This window comes from Paramormyrops kingsleyae, chromosome 17 (assembly GCF_048594095.1).
Source record: "Paramormyrops kingsleyae isolate MSU_618 chromosome 17, PKINGS_0.4, whole genome shotgun sequence".
Taxonomy (NCBI): domain Eukaryota; kingdom Metazoa; phylum Chordata; class Actinopteri; order Osteoglossiformes; family Mormyridae; genus Paramormyrops; species Paramormyrops kingsleyae.
The window spans coordinates 15,907,772-15,921,571 of record NC_132813.1 but is presented as its reverse complement, the minus strand read 5'-3'; the positions used below and the strand labels follow the sequence as shown (position 1 = coordinate 15,921,571).

The 13,800-nt window shown below is 50.2% G+C and overlaps 1 protein-coding gene across 2 annotated transcripts; it reads right to left on the bottom strand.

The window, feature by feature from the left end:
* Positions 1 to 165: 165 nt before the first annotated feature.
* Positions 166 to 8,609, bottom strand: nek8 (NIMA-related kinase 8). 2 transcript variants are annotated; one of them, XM_023818078.2, is made up of 15 exons: positions 8,496 to 8,609; positions 7,777 to 7,982; positions 7,421 to 7,653; positions 7,085 to 7,216; positions 6,697 to 6,905; positions 6,150 to 6,229; positions 5,852 to 6,036; positions 5,609 to 5,756; positions 5,107 to 5,183; positions 4,892 to 5,009; positions 4,647 to 4,797; positions 4,362 to 4,525; positions 4,011 to 4,163; positions 3,200 to 3,358; positions 166 to 1,965 (listed from the first exon to the last, which is right to left on the bottom strand). In XM_023818078.2, the coding sequence occupies exons 1-15, from the start codon at positions 8,561 to 8,563 to the stop codon at positions 1,937 to 1,939; spliced, it is 2,112 nt and encodes a 703-aa protein (XP_023673846.1). In that variant the 5' UTR covers positions 8,564 to 8,609; the 3' UTR covers positions 166 to 1,936. The 2 variants fall into 2 exon arrangements, with proteins under 2 accessions (XP_023673846.1, XP_023673848.1); XM_023818080.2 differs by having other exon boundaries at positions 5,852 to 6,033.
* Positions 8,610 to 13,800: the final 5,191 nt, after the last annotated feature.

Genomic DNA, 13,800 nt, shown 5'->3' with positions numbered 1-13,800 from the left:
CTAAAGCCGGACGTGAAACTTCTGTTGGGTTCAGTATAAATGGTATCAGTTTGACGATCCGTGGGAGGGAATCGTGACTGTACCGATAAAATTGACGGGGGGGGGGTGAATATTCATATGTGGGTAATAGAACTAAGTGTAAGAAAATGGCAGTGATTTCAGTAGTAGGAATTCACCTCCCCTTTTCATTATTCTCGAGAAATACATGTTTAGCATGAGAAATACCTGAACTGTCTTCCATATGCAGGGGTGCCAGCTTCCGTCAGCTATTCAGACAAGTCTGCACACGCATTTACATATATGTAACAGTTTTATTACCTTGTAAATAGTCTGTAGAGTTTGCAAACTACCCCCAGCACTTCTGATGTGGCTAATTTTAGGTTTATAATGGAACAATTTAGATTTGACGTAAGATTTCTTGCCTGAGCTTGAGTCTGAAAGTCTGAGTTCCAGATGCGCAAGAGTTGACAATGCTGCAAGTGTCCAATGAAGGTTAGCTCTTCTGAAGAACAAGGTGGAAAATTTGCCATTTGAGGGTGTGTATTGTGCAAGGGATCGTAAAAGATTAGCATGGCTTTGTATTCATCTTACCCTTTTCCAGTTGCTTTGGGCTATAGGAGCAGAGGAAATTACTGGCCTTTTGACCTAATCTGGCTCGTGAGGGCTGAAGGCCTGCCTCACCCAGAGGCGTGAATGCATGATGCATATCACAGGCCGTCAGTCATGAAATTAACCATTACACATACAACCATTAATACCTGCAGCTCTGCCAACCTTGGTAAGCGACCAGTACCTTGGGCAAACAGGACATTACGAAATTCGATGTTTTCTTTCCTGTCCGACGTTTTCTCCTTTAGATCACCATTCTTTTCCAACCCGTAATTTAGACATTTAGAAAACACACAGTCATTGCTCTCATTCCTTTCATTCTGTCACACACGTGATGAGAAGCAGGCAGCTAATGTCTGCAGGAAGTGACATCATCACAGTTCTATCGTACCAAGCCAGGACTGACGCCATGATTACCGAGTACTCGTGGCACTATTGTCATCTCATGCAGCCCAAGGCTTATGGGACTAACCTGGATTCTCCAAATCCCATTTTCTGTGGGGACGAGGAGCCTGTGGCGCAGTGAGACTCAGTGAACATGCTTTTTGTTCATCCTGATTTAACTGCGTTCTGACTATAGCAAAGGACCGTTCTTTTACCCTGTGTCTGGCCACAGTGTCCCGGGTGCTTAAATATGCCAGGGGCTGCTGTCAGTTACTGTCACTTGGGATCCAGCCTCCACATGCCATTGAACGGCTGCATTAAGCACCGCGAGACACTCATGCTGGAACCCAGCTGCACATTTACGGTTATGTAAAGCAGGGGTCACCCCCCGTCACAGAACCCAACAGGCTGATGCACAGAAGGCTTTCCTGTCTTCCTAAGCCCTTAAGCGCCTGATGGAACTAATTAACTGGCTACCCGAGCTAATCGAGGCTTTTTTCAGCAGAGTGACATTTTCGGCGGGTTAAAGGGAGCTGGCAGACCAGCGGACAGTCACACGGGCCCCCAGGCCAGGACTGCGGACCCCCAATTGCAAAGCATCCTGGGAAAGGCCGGTACAAGTATTCAAGTCAATCCAGCTTTCGGTCGACTCTCAAAGAGGTATAAAGTATTCTGAACTAAGACTTAAAAAATATACATATGTATATGGCGTTTATGTACACACAGAGCAGTCCTCCAAAACACACAGGATCAGTTGTTTGCTTTTGTTCAGAGATCAGCTTGTGAAATCCAGGAAGTCCATGCATGGGTCCATTCACAGGAAGTCATTCTTCATTGTGTCCCACCCCCTCCCCCCCCCCCACCCTCAGTCTTGCGATAGTGCAGGCTGGGGGCAGAAAGGTGAATAGAAGGGAAGGGAGTGTAAAAATTTCCAGTTGAGGGCTCATCTGGGACCTGACTCCTCCAGTAAAGCTGAAATAAAACACAGAGATTATCACTTAACCTGAGTCATCCATAGGATCACCAGGAGGCGCCTGAATGCCCACTTCCCAGCCCTCCGGGGCTCTGCTCCCCCACCCAATATGCATTTCAATATACAAGGAAGGAATTTAAGAGCTGTGATTAAAGCCAATTTACTCCTTCCGTAACGACCCGGGTCCTGCTTTACAGCACCGAGGTCACATGGGCGGCCAGCAGGTGCCGCAGGGTTCCCGCTAACGGTCAGCTGACGCGGATGCCGCTGGAGTCACATGACGCTGAGGGGCTGTGCGTGATCGCCTTGCAATCTACATGTGTGACAGCCATCTGTGGGTCAGCCTACCCCCCCCCTCCCAAGCCCTGTGACATCACCTACGCAGCCCGAACCCCCTAGAAAACACTTTTTTCTGAGATGACACATGTGGTGACGCATCTGAGAGGACAGATGTAAGAGGCAGGGAGTGTGTGTGTGTGTGTGTGTGTGTGTGTGTGCGTGTGCGTGTGTGCGTGTGTGTGTGTGTGCGCATGTGTGTGTGTGCATGTGTGTGTGCGCATGTGTGTGTGAGTGTGTGCGCGTGTGTGTGTGTGTGCATGTGTGTGTGCATGTGTGTGTGTATGTGCGTGTGTGTGTGCATGTGTGTGTGTGTGCATGTGTGTGTGTATGTGCGTGTGTGTGTGTGTGTGTGTGCGTGTGTGTGTGTGAGTGCGTGTGTGTGTGCATGTGTATGTGCGTGTGTGTGTGTGTGTGTGCGTGTGTGTGTATGTGCGTGTGTGTGTGTGCGCGTGTGTGTGTGTGTGTGTATGTGCGTGTGTGTGTGTGTGCATGTGTGTGTGTGTGCGTGTGTGTGTGTGTGTGTATGTGCATGTGTGTGTGTGTGTGTGTATGTGCGTGTGTGCATGTGTGTGTGTGTGTGTGTATGTATGTGTGTGTGTGTGCATGTGTGTGTGTGTGTGTGTGTGCATGTGTGTGCGTGTGTGTGTGTGTGTGTGTGTGTATGTAGGGGAGGGGGCATTAATATCTTTTTTACATCAGGCTGAATGGCATATTAATGTGAGGCTTTGACTCTGCCCCCCCCCAGGCTTACAGGACACACACTAGCATGGTCCAGGTGACCCCCAGTTAATCTGTGACACTGATGTGGCCAACGGCGGGTACTAGGCCCGGCCGGGAACCGTCTCACACAAAACCGGGTCGACGCGAACCAGGCGGACAGGCGGGTGGGATTACGTTTCACGGCCAGCAGAGTGTTGCCATGGCAACAGGCCACCGAGGAGACGGTGAAGGGGTGGCTCTCGTCGAGCTGCACGGCCTTGGGGACGCCCGAGTCCTCCTCCTTCCGGCCCAGCCGGCCGCGGGCCCCTTTGCCCCAGGTGTACACCTCCCCATCTGAAAGGGGAGGGCGAGAGGTTGGTGTCCCACCCCCTGCACCCAGCTGGGGCAGCACTCCCGACCAGTTTGGCCCCATTTTCAGAACGATGGAAATGAACTGTGACGTTACAAAGGAGCGCATTCCCTGTCCAAGCGCATCTGAAAAGGGTCACGTGCATTTTTCCTGAGGAAGCATTAGTAACTGGCTGATGCAATCCCTCCCCCATGCTTTGGAGTAAATTCAAAGAGGGGCTCTTTAAAGACAGATAATGCACTGTGACTCTTGTATGCGCAGCCACGCCTCTCACACTTCTATTGTAGGGTCTGTATCTTGCGACATCAGTGGCAGTTATTAAAGCACTTAAAAGCCCCGTTAAGTGAGAGGGCTGGGCAGCCGCGGGCACTTTGTGGTCCTCCCAGGGGGGAGGAGCCCACTAAACAGCTGATCATGTGACACAGTGGGAATCTGCCCTCAGTGACCTAAGTGTCTTCAGTAATGGAGGGGGGGTTAGCTGAGTAAATATGGATAAATGCATATTCCTGGTGCTAATGCCACTCGCAAGGCCACCAGCCTCATCGACAACGCTGGTGTAGCTTTTCTGAAGAGAACAAAGGGGTCCAAAGTGATCCGCCCCTCCTCCCCCCCCCCACCGAATGCTGTCCTGCTAACCTGCGCTGATGGCCAGGGTGAAAGCATCCCCGCATGTTGCCATGGTGATGCCCTGCAGCTCGGGCAGCAGGTAGGGCACCCGGCTGCTCCTGCGGGTGCCGCAGCCCAGCTGCCCATGCTGATTGCTGCCGAAGGTGAGGCACCGGCCTGTCTCTGGTGGGGGGGGGGGGGGGCATCATTAACGCTCATCACTGTTACTACAGTATTCAGCCAGGACACACAAATCATCAGCGCAGCTTAAAGTCAACACACAATTACCCAGTTTGAACTCAATATAAATAAAACACCTCAGGTTAAGTACCAATTTTAAAGCTACATCAGAGTATCCTAACAAAAAAAATAAGGTCTCACCCGTGACTGCGGCAGAATGGGCCGTTCCAATGTCGATGTAAACGATCTTCTCTCTGTTCAGGGGTGCTGACTGGATGGGGCTGAACGTGTGCACTTCCTCCACTTGATCTGAGGGTGGTGGCTCGTCTGCACCGGCAATCTGATCCAGGCCCAGTTTGTTGAACCTGATCGTGCCGGGGAACTGGATTCAGTTTGAGACACAGCTGCTCTTGTTCTGGCAAATTCAGAATCGGTCTGAAGTTCAGATGACAGTAGGAGGTGAGTGGTGGTGGGGGGGGGGGTCACCTGTTACTGCCGCAGGCCAGGATGGTGTGTCGCACCCCCACAACAATGGAGCAGTCCACCCCGCACAGCACCCGCTGGGGCTCAAACTCTTCCGGCATGCACACCTGCTGTGGGGAGCTGAAGGAGTCCTGGGAGTTCAGACCCAGTCGGCCTGGGGGGGGGGGGGGGCACAGGCAGAGTCACTTCCGGCCAAGAGCAAAACAGTACAGGGAGCACAGAGCAAAGCACAGGCACCGCCTCCTTACCGTTATCGCCCCGCCCCCAGGCGAATACCTCCCTCTCATTGGTCACGGCAAGCACATGTGATGCTCCGCAGGACACCTGCACCAGCTCATAACCCAGCAAGGCCTCCACGATCTTGGGCTGCATGGGAGGGTGTGCGAAAGTGAGCGCGGCTGTCCCACGGCCAATGGGTCATGACACGGCCCCTCCCACGACAAGACCCCTCCCATGCACCCACCTGTGCGACGTCATTGAAGTTGCCATGGCCGAGGCAGCCGTTGCTTCCACTCCCAAACGTCATGATGATGCCCCTGTCTGTGCGGTGGGAAGTAAACATGGTAAATAAAAGAGCATGTGAGGGAGGTGTGAGTGTAGCACTGTAAGGGGGCGCTCAGTCCCCAGCAGGGCAAGCTGCTCCCACACCAGAAAACACCAGGTAATGGAGCTGAAGATCCCACTGTGAGCTCCTGACCCCCCTGCTGAATCCCCAATTCTACCAGAGTGGGAGTGTTGGTCTATAAACTTCGTTTAGGCAAGAGGAGGTTCTGCCAGCTTACAATGGGGGAGGAGAAATCTGATACCCAGGAGGTGCTCTGATGTATGAGTGACACGATTAATGCTCTCAGGCCAGGGGCTCCCTGAGTGAAACATCATATTTCTGCTTGCCAGTATGGGGAGCTGCAATCTCCCGAGAGCTCTGCCCCTAGGAGGGACTCCGCAGGCCTGCTAGAGGGGCCCACCTGTCAGACAGGTGGTGAAGAGGTCTCCGCATGACACAGATTTGATGGTGACCCCAGACTGGCCCTCGAGGAAGCGAGAGATGAACTGGGGCTGTATCTGCTCTGTGGCGCCAGGCAGGGCGGGCTCTCCAGACCCCACTGAGGGTGCCTGCCGAAAAAACAGAGCCCCCACCCCTGGCATCAGCTGGCATCAGAGTGTCGCTGCCCGGCGCTAAGCAAGACGTGACGGGAACAAGCTCTGACCTCCCAGGTGATGAGGCGGCCGGACTTGGTGACGCCCATCTTCTGTGTACGGCCCAGGGACACCTGCAGCACCTCTGTGTTGAGCATGGGCAGGCGGAGGGGGGTGGAGATGCCGCTGCCCCAGGTGTAGACGGAGGACAGGGGCAGGGCGTGCACCATCTTCCCGGGGCCCAGGGTCCCATCTGCTGGAATGGGAGGCAAAATAAGAAGCTACAGCCATGGGTGGTAACAAGCCTCAGCGCTAAGTCACTGTATCCATGCAGCCTGTGTCAGCGAAGCCTGCAGTGACCTCACTGACCCCTCAGCCTGGAGTTTGGCCATCGTCCTGCCGGCCTAGCGTGTACACCTGCCTGTACGGCGGACAGCGGCTTCTCAATCCTGCGGAAACGGAATGGTGTCTTTAGTTATCACTAAAAACGACCTCCAGCTATATGCTACGCAAAATAACCAGTTCTGCCTGGGCCTTTGTTTACAACAGGAAGTGACCTCATAATAGGAATCCCAGACCTTATCTTCACTATGGCAACACGAAGCAGCCAACCACGGTTTTCCATTAGCATAATTAAACCTCAGGATTCACATTAAAATAAAGCTGCAGAGCCCAAGTAACTGCCTCCACTTAGCTGTTAAATCATCATTAATAAGAATGCAGGAAGCTTCCTGCGGCTTGGGAGCAAGCGCTGCGGCCTTTCATCTCCAAGGTTGTAGGTTCAAATCCTGCCTGGCTCTGTGTGCGTGGCGTCTGCATGTTCCCCCCATGTACAGACAGGTGCTGGTGCGTGTGTTATGATTGTTGGGCATCGTCTGCCACCCGTATTTTCAGAAACGCTCCCGGCGGAAGTCACCGGCGCATCTTGACGTTGCCGACGTCGGTATAGAGGTTGAGCAGCGGCCGGGTGCAGATGGGCTGAGCCATGATCTCGCTGAGCTGCGGCCGCTTGGATGGGTCCAGGTTCAGCATGTTCAGCACCAGCTGCCTGAGCTCGGGGCTGTACCGGTCCGAGACGGGCGCAAAGGTGCCACTCATTATCTTCAGGACCAGAGCAGGCAGGTTCTGTGGGGACGACGAGAGAGGCTTACCGGGAGGACGTTGGTAGGTGGGGGGTGAAAGTGGCCTAGCAGCGGGTAGCCATAGTTACCCACAATACATTCTAGAAGCTTCTTCAATGCAACTTGGGATAAAATAACTGTAATGAGATTAATAAATGAACTGAAGGAGTTAGGCAGTCTTACCGCGGCCTCGAAGGCCCGCTTCAGGCTGGCCAGCTCGTACAGCACACAGCCTAGGGCCCAGATGTCACTCCGCTGGTTGTAGGGTTTGCCCTCACACAGCTCTGGAGAGATGTAGCAGGGGGTGCCCACCACCTGGCCCCCACAGGGGAGACACAGACAAGTGGTGTGGTGTCACACAGGAAGTTAGAGCCTATATTCCTGACATTATCTGGACTGGTTCAGCTGAAAACTTAGCTAAAATGTTAAGTTACTGTAAAATGTGCGACATTAGCACGGTCCATTACAAGACCACGATACGCCAGGCATCCCCCGGCCCCACCCCGGGGAGGCACCCACAGTATAGGCCTTGCTCTTGCTGACGAGGATCTTGGAGATACCGAAGTCGCCGATCTTGACGATCATCTGGTGTTTGTCCAGCAGGATGTTCTGGGTCTTGAGGTCCCGGTGTAGAATGAGCTTGTTGTGGACGTGGTGGAGCGCCAGCAGGATCTGCACAAAGAAGTGCAAGATGGTGTCCTCGTCCAGCAGCGAGTTACAGCGTTTCTGGATGTAGTCGGCCAGCGTTCCGCCTGGAGACAGCGACACATGATGTCATCTTCTCAGCTTCTATATAAAAAACCCCACACAGCCGCTCTCTGATGTAATGCAGTGAAAGAGCAGGGAAAATGGAAGGGAGGAGTGTGCACTGGTACCTGGTGCATACTCCATGGCGATCATCAGAGCCTTGTCCTCCAGGAAGTTCTCGTAGTACTCGATGATGTTGGGGTGATTCAGCAACTTCAGCACCTGGCACTCGTTTTGGGCTGCAAGCCGTTCGTCACGGGTCATCTGCTCCACAGGGATCTCCTTCAGGATCACCAGGGCGCCATCAGTCCGGCGCCTGCAGAGGTGAACAATCCTGAAAGGCGGAAATAATGAGTGGAGGGCGAGGGGCGTGGCTTCGACGGGGGCGTGGTTTTCTCACCTCAGCGCTCTGATTAACCTCGAGGGAGTCAAATCCTTCACCGAAAGACTTTAAATGCATTAGCTAATCAAAGTTTGGTAACGATAACGTTTACTAAACAAAAAAAGTGTACACAGTGAATAAAAAATTGAGAAAAAAAATACAAATGACATCTGACAACCAAATATAACGGTATAAAATTTGTGTCCGAAAAGTGCAGTACTGCTTTCCCGGAATATTTAATTAGCAGTTTGCAAGGAAACGCAGACAAGGATCAGACTGGGGATCCTTTTGTTATTGAGACACATTCGTAAATTTCAAGAAACCACCGCGAGATCTGTCAAAAAACTTTTTGGAAAAAGTACAGACATCGGTTATGAAAACATTTAACAAAATACTGCCGGTGAAATCCAATCTGCTAAACGGCAGACTGAACAGCAACTCGACTATTTTAAAAAATGTGTTTACCCAAAAGCGCCTCTTCCGACAACTTTGATTTTTTCGTACTTCTCCATTTTTGCTGCTTCCACTAACATCCACCGTCGTTTCCAGGCAACGGCCCCTCCCCATGCTACTCCTCCGAACGGGTCGCCGACTGGGACAAAAAGGCTTAAATCTTTCGGGAATCGGAATCGCTCCCATCGTCCCGCGCTCCCACAGCTACAACACATATTAGTGTTACAAGTAATACCACGAAAATACGATTAATGTCTGAAAACTGGGTTCATCAGATGATGGTGACAAACGAAGTGGCTTATACACAGTGAGAAAATATTACTCATTTGTACACCCGTTGAAAGTGTGGTTCATCTATTTTTAAAAACCAGAATTAAACTTAGAGTCACAGTGTTCCAGGGTCTCTCCTTAAGGAAGGAAGGAGGGCTACACCTGGACAGCAAAATCGTTGTACTTCTTATGGAAAATGTGGGGTAATTTTCAAGCTGCTGTAAGAAAGACTGCAATGATCGCACACTCCAGTCACCCTGTCGCCTGCCCGACTTTAGCTGTGTTTTTAAAATTCTCAGGGAGTATTTCAGGAGAAAAGCAACAACACGGAACGTTTCCCACCCAAGACTGTGGTGGGAAGTCTGGCACTGTCCGGCGGACACCCAGAGGCCAGGGACTGTGTACGCCTTTGGAGCGTGACCTTCAATTCACATGCCAGTCAATTAAATTAAAACCAGCCCATTTACAAGCACTGCTGACTTTGCTCATTTACTTCTAAATCAGTTGGTGCTGTTTCTATTTTTCAGACCCAGTCAATGTTTCACAGGTTCACCTCACATGTAAACAAAGGCTGGCTCAGGAGTGCACATGCTCGTTAGAAGCTTTCGTAATGAACAGATTTCCTCTCTGACGTGTACAAACAACGGCTTTCGTTGGCCGTAAGCAGTATCGGCTCTGCTACTGTGCACAGGCTCATGACTGTGCGTCCGAATCCTCGCTCTGCGAAGCACATATCTGTACATTACTGTACAATCCACAGGCAAAGCCGGCCTGCGTTACTGCTGATGTTATCAGCGAAGGTAATGCTGATGCACAGTATCTCTGCCAGTGATCTATTTAGTGTCTATAGGCCTCTGGGATCTACAACTCGGCCGATGTAAAGCAGTGTACTTCATTTGTTAATTTGTGGCTCTTTTAGTTGTGGTTTAACGGATGCCATCACATTAATAATAACATTTTATTGAAATTCTCCTTTTGCTAACCCCATCCAGCTCTCCATGACACACGTGCAGGAGACAGTAAGCTTGACAGTGAAGGGCAGCCAGCTGCAGCAGTGCCCATGGAGCTGGGGGTTAAGGGCCTCGCTCAAGGGCCCACAGACACGTGGCTACTCTGCCAAGGCTTAGACCGCTGAGCCATCAGCACCCCGGAAATGATGGGGTCTCTCTTCCGGCTGATTTATGACAAGGCCATGCGGCTGTTAACTTTCTGTGACGAAAGTCAAGCACATGAACTCGACAGGGACCAAAACACCGCATCCGGAGTTTCCCGCCAGCTGTCAAGGTGAGGAGGATGAGGGAGGTCTGGTCCCGCCTCCCGGATCTACTGCCGCCACAGGGCAGCCCCCCTAACTGGCAGGTATGTCAGACATCCCTCAGGTGGTTGTACACGCCCTTGCCGCTCTGCCTTTGTGAAAGCAAGAATGGTGTTATGTCGCGTCAAGAATCTGTAAAATATTACCTGCCGTGGGTTGTGGTGAATGATAAAGGAGCTTGAGTGCAGGACGTGGCAGAGGAAACGCGTGTTTGCACTGAGGAATGCAATCACAACGCCGCGTGATGCAATCAAATGGAATTTCTCGAGTTCTGCTCAGTCGATCTCGCCACTGACGAGCAACGTATTGAGTTCCATTTTTGAAGCTCTTCTCTGGAAGAAGCCGGGGAAAAATCACTGAAGGGTCACCAGAGGAGGGTATGAATAGCACCACAGAGACACAATCATGTGTCTGTGTATGTCCAGATTAAGGGAAATCACATGATATCACATACATATATATTTTAATCACATGACTCCATGTGATTTCACTTACTGTGTATGCATTGTGCGGCCAGACTGGATTCATTTGTACTGAAATTAAAGTGAATTAATGTATTTAAAACACAGGAATATAAAATACACACAAAGCCAATAAGCGTACCACTACTTTTATTTAATAATTCCCATTTTGTGGGTCAGGATAATATGTGGACTTTAGTGCTGGAACACAGGGGATAAAGAATTAAACAGAGCTAAAAATGCATAGTAAAATCCACAGTACCATGGTAATTACCTTCTTACTGGAATGGCCTGATTCTGTCTACAAACAGCCCTCACACCATCACTGAGAGACACCAGGTAACATCAGCATTTCCCCGACTCAGGCAGCGAGTGCTGGGGGGGCGCGTGCTGTGTTTGTGCGGGGGGAGCAGAGGCTCTGTTTCGCTGCTGACAGCAGGGTTGCGCACGATGGGGGTTCATTAAGACCGCTGAGTTTGCGGAGCGATCCCCACCTCAGACAAGCCGGAAAGAGCGACCGGCGGCACGATCTGGCTTGTTTAAGTAAGATCAGGGTTGGGTCGGGGGCCTCGTTCAACAGGAACCCGAAACAAAGGATCTCCAGGCCTTTGAAGTTTGCGAGGAACCTCATACTGGAATTGAAAACAGGGCAACGGAACGATCTGCATTCAGAGTGGAGGTGGAGGGAGAGGGGCAGCCCCTGATGGGATGGGATCTCGAAACACGCTGTCACATTCACCCATCAGCTGATTGGTTATTTGGCCCAGGCGGGTTTCTGTATTTCAAACTCTACAGAGCCCTGCAGAATTACTGGTATCCGTGGTCAAAGTGATCAGAATCAGCCAGCATCACAACCACAAAGGCGAGAGCAAGCATTTCTGTCATGGCAAAGGGAGCAGGCTAAGTCTGAATCTCTTTGTGAGGATTTCCTTTGACTAAACTTACCTCATTGAAAGGTTGGCTGTCACTTATAATCCGAGCGTAAGATCACGCTAATGAAGAAAATGTGTCACAGCCTTTTTTGGTCATTTTCACAAAGAATGTCAAAAACGCCACAGGGCACAGTAGCTATTCTGCTTGTTTAGCCTGCAATGGCCACACCTTTCTGACGGATGGCACTGTTCTCTTTGCCCCTGGGCAGTTGCTTCTGTCTAATTCAGAGGCAGCATGTGGCTTTTCTCCACCCATCCTGCATATTTTGGGGCTTAACGTCAAGCCTGGCCAGCTTGGGTCTCCACTGTGGCACATTCCTTGTCACTGAGCATCTCACGCAGCAGTGACTCCCGACCGCCAGTCCCACGCTACGAGGGGACAGCGTGTGATCCAACTGGTCCTGTGTGCGGACCTATGGTCAGAAGGTTGCTGGTTCGAATCCCAGGGTCAACAGAGTTATTTTACCACTGGGCCCCGGAGTGAGCGAATAAATAAAATGTAAAACCAGCTATAAGAAAACGCCCCCAAAATGGCCGACCCAGCTCACATTTCCCCCAGAATCTGGAGATGGGGGGCAGGAATGAAGACCACTGGGACGTCACCCAAAAAGACAAACATGCACATATGGGAAAATCGCAAAGTCACCCCCCTCCTCCTACGAGGAGAGCGCAAACACAAGCTCTGACCACCCGGATGTTTGTTTTTGGTGGCCTGTCGCTCGGTGAGTCACTCCTCCCGGCATCGGGGGGCTTCTCATGTGCATCTCAGATCCCTTGCGCACCTCCAAACAGGAAATCAGGCTGCAGACCATGCAGAGGCGTTTGGGGAGCTCAATGGGGGAAGTCAATGCATGCAGCATGGCTTCCTGCTGGTGGGGGGGCTGGGGGCGTCATCAGGTCCACAGCCGGGTGGATATCGGGCTCTGCTGCCCTCTGTGATGAAAGGGTGCTTCGCATCTGCCTGTGAGCAGGACGACTATTTATCATGCAGGTGTGACGACTGAACCTCACAAAACAGGGATTCGTGAGGATAAAATGAGCTTTTACTGCCTCTCCTTCTCAACCTGACCGTACTTTGCTGAGTTTTCAGCCTGTGGGCTTGTGTCGTCTAGGGGGTAAAAGAAACAAAAAAAAAAAAACTTAGATATATAGAGAAACTATTAGGAAGAAAGTTTAAAAGTTTTCAAAGGGAAAATGGACTGATTGAGACAAACAGCTTAAATCAGACCTAAAAGACAACTGGAGACAGAATACAGAGCTGGAGAGATTTTCTTAACACCAAATAAAAACGGGTCTTCTTGGACAAAGGTCAGAAAGGAATGCGAACCATCTCCATTACTGCAATCAGGGATGGTTCTGGTGACAAGAGACACTAACCTCGTCACATTCACCAGTTTCCCAGTATGGTTTTTAAGGTCCCTTCTTTAATTTACGCAGAAGACGAGCGCAAGCAAAATGGTACAAAAATGTTACCTGGTTCAGGAAAACAGTACAAAGATACGACAGCTACAGAGAACCGAAACGTACGACAAACGAAACAACAAAGTTACAAAAAAATGCGGAGCTCGTCAAGTGATGAAATCGTGCCCTCTAGCGACAATAAAGCTCTGGATTACAATAAATTAGATAGTGAAATTCAGCGAAAGACAGACAACTTAAGTCAATTGCAGGGAAAGATATTGAATTAATATCGAATTCTGTTTTTGAATTATTATCAACTTTCTAATTACTTTTGACCAAAAGTAATGTTTTCACACATAATGCTGCTTACCAGCATCTCACCATAAAAATAATAATTGTGGATATTTAGAAATCTCCCCTGATGTATAATACATAACACGTCTTACTGAACCTGATTTTTGAGTTATGAATATTATATTGTTGCAACTACTTTATGTTTTTTATTAGGGGTGCACCGATCGATCGGCGCACCGATCGATCGGCCTCGATCACGTTAATTTGAGGGGATCAGAAATCGACCATATTCCCATGAGATCCACCGATCTTAGTTATATGCTTTTAACTCTTTGGGGTCGAGTATGTCGTCGACGACATCGCGTACTTTTCGCGTCTATTTCAGTTTATAAATATCTCGCTGAAATCTTAATGTATAATCATGAAAAAAACGCTGGCTAAATCCGTAATCTGTCTTCTTTTCAAAACGTCCATTGTCGGAAGTATTAAAGTTTTTTTAATTAGGTTAAATCGGCAAAAAAGTAAACCATGTCATCTTACTTTGTTTTACCTGCATCGGGGGCGTGTAGTACCGCTCTCACCCGAAGATCGCTATTCACATTCTAAATAGCCGCATTAGCGCGTATTCAAATCGCATTCGCATG